This window comes from Dasypus novemcinctus, chromosome 12 (assembly GCF_030445035.2).
Source record: "Dasypus novemcinctus isolate mDasNov1 chromosome 12, mDasNov1.1.hap2, whole genome shotgun sequence".
Taxonomy (NCBI): Eukaryota; Metazoa; Chordata; class Mammalia; order Cingulata; family Dasypodidae; genus Dasypus; species Dasypus novemcinctus.
Genome location: NC_080684.1, coordinates 8,537,285 through 8,543,284, shown reverse-complemented (window position 1 = coordinate 8,543,284; position 6,000 = coordinate 8,537,285). Strand labels below are relative to the sequence as shown.

General features: G+C 35.1%; 1 protein-coding gene across 14 annotated transcripts in view; it reads right to left on the bottom strand.

Annotated features, from left to right (window-relative positions):
- Positions 1 to 457: 457 nt before the first annotated feature.
- The window catches only part of LOC131280552 (mucin-19), a 129,653-nt gene continuing 124,110 nt past the window's right edge, over positions 458 to 6,000 (bottom strand). For all 14 annotated transcript variants that reach the window (XM_071218763.1, XM_071218770.1, XM_071218766.1 and 11 more), the window contains 7 exons: positions 5,455 to 5,486; positions 5,206 to 5,368; positions 4,836 to 4,873; positions 3,373 to 3,483; positions 2,379 to 2,418; positions 1,509 to 1,617; positions 458 to 822 (listed from right to left, as the gene is read on the bottom strand). In XM_071218763.1, coding sequence (XP_071074864.1) covers positions 639 to 822; positions 1,509 to 1,617; positions 2,379 to 2,418; positions 3,373 to 3,483; positions 4,836 to 4,873; positions 5,206 to 5,368; positions 5,455 to 5,486 — 677 coding nt within the window. In that variant the 3' untranslated portion in view covers positions 458 to 638. The remainder of the gene's footprint in view (positions 823 to 1,508; positions 1,618 to 2,378; positions 2,419 to 3,372; positions 3,484 to 4,835; positions 4,874 to 5,205; positions 5,369 to 5,454; positions 5,487 to 6,000) is intronic.

Sequence of the window (6,000 nt, the reverse complement as noted above, 5' to 3'; positions counted from 1 at the left end):
GCCCCCCACGCCCTCTCCACTGGACATATAGTATTTAGATCATGGTTAAATTTAATCATTCCAAGGATGGTAAAACTGAAGAGTAGTACATAAATGGGTTATGATGAATTGGGTTTGTCATCAGGAAGGAAATAAGAGTGCTAATATTTGCATATATTTTACATATATAAACAATGTTCTATGGTACACATTTGGAAACATGTATGGGAAGAAGGATATATGTGTGAGTTAGCAAAATGGTAGAATGTACAAAAGGTGACAGTCATAATGTTGATCAAACTCAACTTCCCCTTGTAGCTAACCAATCCGCTGGCATATAAAATGCAAGTGGAGGTGTGAGTTTGGAGGAGAATAATATTTAGTTTAGTTTTGGTCTTGCTGAATGTGTGGTACCTATAGAACATTCCTTGCCTTGCAGAACATCATTAGTGCACAAAATAAATACCATACTCACTAATTGCTTGCAAAGTTGTGTTTATTTTTCAGAGCCAGCAAACAAGAGAATGAAATGCCTCATACATAATTTCACTTCTTGAGCGAGATACAATGCTTATTCTCACTATTAAATGATTATTTTTGCCCCCTTATAAAATAAATATCTGGCCTGAATTTACAACCAGAGCGGTAAGGTGAACTTTTTAAGTGGCGATTTGGGACATAGATTGTTGGCACAGGTCTGAGCAATAGCAGGACGTCGTGTGCTTATATTTGTAAGGAAGACTAGCCCCGCCAGGGCACTCGAGAACTATTTCTCTGAACTCAGAGATTTCTTCTATGCAGCAAACACATGGATTTTCCAAATGGAAGGTATCATAATTGTACCTAAAAGAAAATAAAATTCGGTCATAAATTTTTGGAATGCCTGAAATAAGTTGGCATTAACCTTCAAAGTCTAAGTTGTCTAAATGACCAGGCAAGTCTTCAAATCAACTTATTCTTTTCCTAGACTCTGCATTTGCCCCTCTCACTGTAAACTACTGATATGTATCACCAATAATTGGTCTGTAAGACAAATAAGAAAAAAACTTCAAAATGAAATTTCTAATCTCCTAGAACGTCACGGTGCAAAAAAATCTAAAAGTTAAATCCGATTTTTAAATACACAATGTGAAACCAAACTATTGTTGTGTATAGTATTAGTCTATATGTGAAAGTGTATATAAAAGAGAACGAAATGTTAGGTCTAGAATTCAAGCGACAGTTTAAGAACACAATTAGAGAAACGTCAGTTCCTTGCTTATACTCTGTAATCACCCCATGGAAGTGAATATATTTGCCACAAATGTGTTGTGTTAGACATTTTTAGGAAGCTCCCTCATAATTATCCATTATGATTTTAAATGTTTATTTCACTGCTCAGATCTTAATTTTCAGATATGTGTTTCATTAGGTCCTAATTATAAAAGAGTATTGCTCTCATGTAACATTTTCCCCAGGTAAAGTCGTAAAGGCTTCATTTCCTCCACAGTGTCAGGACGAAGCACCGTGCATATTCAAACAATACTCACTTGACGGACTTTTTGCATTCCCCTATGCATCTGGCCATCTCAAGTCGTTTCTTGCAACCTTTAAACTTCACGGTCACATTCACAGGTGAAGGTCTGCACTGATTCTTACCTAGAAAAAAAAAAATGGATAACAGAGTCAGAAATGAGATTTAACCTAAACAGTTGCTAAGCCTCAATTTCCTTAACCATAATACGGAGGTTAGTAATAGCAAGTACTTCACAATGTTACTGACGGCATTAAATATCTCAGTGCACAGCACAAGGCACCTGGTTAATCCTTAGATAAATAGCTTCTTTTTAGACTGCTATAATCACTAAGAAGAAGAAAAGGGAGGAAAGAAGAAAAAGGAGGAGAGGAATGGGAGGAGGAGGCAGAAGGGGGGAGAGAGAGGGAGAAACAGGAATATGGAAGGGGGTTGACTGAGTTTTTGTTTTGTTCCTTTGTTTCAGGAGATGTCAGGATTTGAACTCAGGTCCTTGCACATGGGAAGCAGGCACTCAACCACTGAGCTTCATCCACTCCCCTGGGACTGATTGTTTTTGACATCCATTTCTTATGGCTAAACATTCTTCTGATCTAATACATCAATTTGCAATGTAACTTTCTGATGTTAGGAAAGCAAGCTTAAGCCCACGAAAATTAAATCTTCCTTGTAAACAGATGAGTGTTTACAGGGAACAATGCTGCAATCAGCATAACTAAGTGACTATAATACATTAGGGACACATATCAATTGCTAGTCTATGCATAGAGGTTAAAACACAGGAGACTTTCTATTTATGATTTGTCATTTTGTTTGTTTTAAAGAAACAATACATCATTTTTCAATAGTTGCATTTCCTCTACAGGTGAAACCTCATTTTACTTACAGGTATAGCAACATCCTTTTGAATCATAGACTCTTTCATCCTGCACAGATAAAAGAAAAAGGACAAGGACACTTTTCAGAACTTCTGAAATACATAATATCATATTTCTTAATTTATTGAAATAGCATCAAAAAGGGGAGAGATGGCAGAGATAAGCATTTAGATTTCAGATCCATTGAGCATGGGTGGAGAGTAGAATGAAGTGCGTTTAATAATAAAAATGGGACTGAATACTTAAACTTTTTTCAACAATAGATGGAAAAGAAACAAAACAGTATTTAAATTATTTCTAAAAATATGAACAAAAAGTAAAACAAAAATTACTCCTCACTTATTTTAATTGAAAAATACATTAATGACATTATTGTTAGACTGTAAGCTTCTTATGGGCAGGGTCTCTACTTTATACATTATTTTAACCTCAAAATCTATCAATGACTTAAAGTAAGATCTCTAGAAATGTTGAAATTCAGTATTGGCATATAAAAATAAACCATTAAGCCATACTATCAAGTATATCTTCAGAAAGAAGAAAAAAGAACTTAGGTTTGTATTAACAAATACATAAGTTTAAGTCTTTGAGGTTAGAAATAAAGAGTACATCACAGAGAAGCATATGAATAATAAACATATATGTGATTTTACAGAGATTTTGTATTTTTCTAGAAAATGCTGAACTATTTAAATCAAAAGTTGATTGTTGTTGTTGTCTAAAAATAAGCAAAGCTGTTTTCTCTAGTAACTTCTAGAATAGTACTACCTTAAGTTTTATAGAAACTGCAAATATCAGCTTGATTTGAAAAATGTACTCAGCAATAAAAGGCAGATATATCTGGAATCATGCAGCTCTGGATGAAATGAATTTGAGCAAGGAACTGTAGAATCTGCAAGACATTTATCTCTGTTGGCCAGACCCAAATGAGAAAGAAGGTAGGCTGGCTCTTTGTTTACTATGAGATGTGACTCTCACTCGTTGGGTAAGAAGGGGACTTACCTCTGCACATGGGGTCTGCTTTGGGCAGTCCTGGACCACTGCAACAAAGCCATTCTCTTTGCAAGAGTAGGAGACACATGGGTTTTTGGGGTCATCAAATGAAGCACCGATCTGGGTTGAAGTGAGGTAGAGGAGAAAAAAATTATTATTCAATTTCTTTTTGAAGTGGATAATAAAACTAGGACAGAATTTTAAACTTTTAATGTTTAATGAATTTCCAGAGGCCCTTTTGGCCAGTAGATTAAAAAGATCTACAGAAAGGTGGATTGAAAGTCATCTACCTCCATTAATAAATCAAAACTCCTTAGGGAGAGCACAGAATGTGTCAATATTCTCCATCTTCAAATTAAGATTCACCTAGTCACTACATTACATTTTTTCAAGGATTTTTGGGAACAAATTATTTTATGATGAGCAGTTTACCAATTATTAAACTATATAAGCTTCAGGAATGGAAGTGGGGAAAACTGGCACAAAATAAGTTTATCATGTTAGAACAAATGGCAAGTCTCACAAGGTGTTTTGTATTTTTGCTTCTGTTCCCATATTTTAAAGTTCTTTAGGTAGCTTTATAATTTGTTTATATTCAAAATACAAACAGCTTAAGAAATTTATTTATTTCAGGGTCTGAAACCACCAAATGAACTTTTTTTCTGAAAAATTGAAAATTTATTTTTCCCAACTACTTTGCATCTAAACAGAGTTAAAACTTTTCCTTTGCTCTTTAAGCATCATCATGTTTTGTATTTAAAAACTACCATAACTTCTCAAGTCATACTTCTTTTGGGAACTGAATATTAAGAAACTCATGTGGAAATTTGAGTTTGATGAAGGAGCTATCCAATGATAACTCTCATAGGCTCTATTTTACTTATTTCCCTAGCCGTTACACCACATACGTTTTAATTTACATTGTGTTTATATTCCCAGTTCACACATCAATTTGATAACCATCTGACATTTATGACTTCCTGATACTTTTTCTGAAAAGTTACATTATTGTCCAAAATGCCAAATCAAATGTCACAGTCAAATCCCTAAATACACTGTGTCACTGTATCCACATTATGGTGTGCTAGTCTTCTGGGTTTTCTTATTTGACATCTGACGGTTTGGCCATCTGATCTTTCTGGTTATAATTACAGTTTATCTCTATTCATTGATTTGAATGTTACAAAGTATGTCATCTCCATCTGGCGAGGCCCATGGGTAATTTTGTTCAGAAGCTATACTGCTGGGTAGTTAATGATCAAGTATATTTTCCCCCTTTGAAATGAGTCATGGTGTTACATTTGACGTTCCTTTTGAAATGGATATGGGAAAAAAATGAACAGATTTCCTCTCCACCGTTATTTAAGATTCTTCCATATTATAAGCTGAAGGAGCCTGAGTGTAGTAGCTAAACATCTCATTTATTCATGTAATTCTAGGGATCAAAATATTTTAAAGTAGAATGAAATTACCTTATAGTCAGTATCGTTAAATAAACACGTTCTTTGTTCTGAAAAACAAGCACATTATTTTATCCAAAAGTAACATTATATTTTTCATTTTCATTTACAAAACAAATTGTATTTGAGATCATATTTATCAACCAATTATTACGTCTCCTTCCATAACACCATCCCCTCTCTTTAGCCCACTGATTATACTCATCACTGCTAATTCTGGGTTTTCCCCACTCCCACATTAGTAAGTTTTAAGAGGGCAGATGCTGGTTCTTTTTCATGTACCACAACTGTCTAAGATAGTGTTTCACATAGTATCTGTTGAATACGTGAATAAGTAAGCAATAAGCAGATCCAACTTGGATAATGCCTTATGAATACAAACCACAGAATCCAACTTCACAGCAGGTGTCCTGAGATTTGAATTTTACAAGTTTCTCTCCAGTTTCGCATTTGGGTGGAGGAGGGCACTCCTTGGGTTTGCAGTCCACAGCCTTTGCATCAGTGCAGGTACATCTGTAGCAGTTGGCAGTCCATACGTCTCCAGGCTAAAGACACAAACCAAGTTCAGAATTCTGTTCTAATAGAGGAATGAGAACAAGTTTGGATTACAGTAGAAGAACACGGTACTTACAGATTTCTCTTCTCCCAGTGGACCACGGCAAACTGTTAATATAAAATGATAAATGGCAATTAAACTTGGGAAAAATATAACCATCTGTTATTTATACGTAATCACCAGGTGGGCAATATTGCAATTGGCACTATGATTTCAGAGTCACAGACTTATCCAGGATTGGACGGTGCTGTCAGGGGGATAAATCGCACGCCCTTGTCCTGCACAAACAGTCCCTAACAAGTAGATACATATCCCCTTTTTTTTTTTTTTAACAATCCCCAGCAAAGTGTAATCCTTGATTTCCCCTGACAGTGGAAAATAAATCTTACTACTTCTATTTCACTTACTGTTTTGCAATCTGACTTCTGCCTCCATAATCTTACAAATCACCAATGACTTCATAATTACCAGACCCAAGGGCCCTTGTTCAGTCTTTTCAAGATTTCTGCAATAATTGAAATTGACTATCACCTTCTAAATATTCTCCTTCCTTCAAGTCAAACACCTTGAATTGCTTGTGATTTTCCTCATATGTGTTGACAGCAGTTTCGTTCTGTCGTT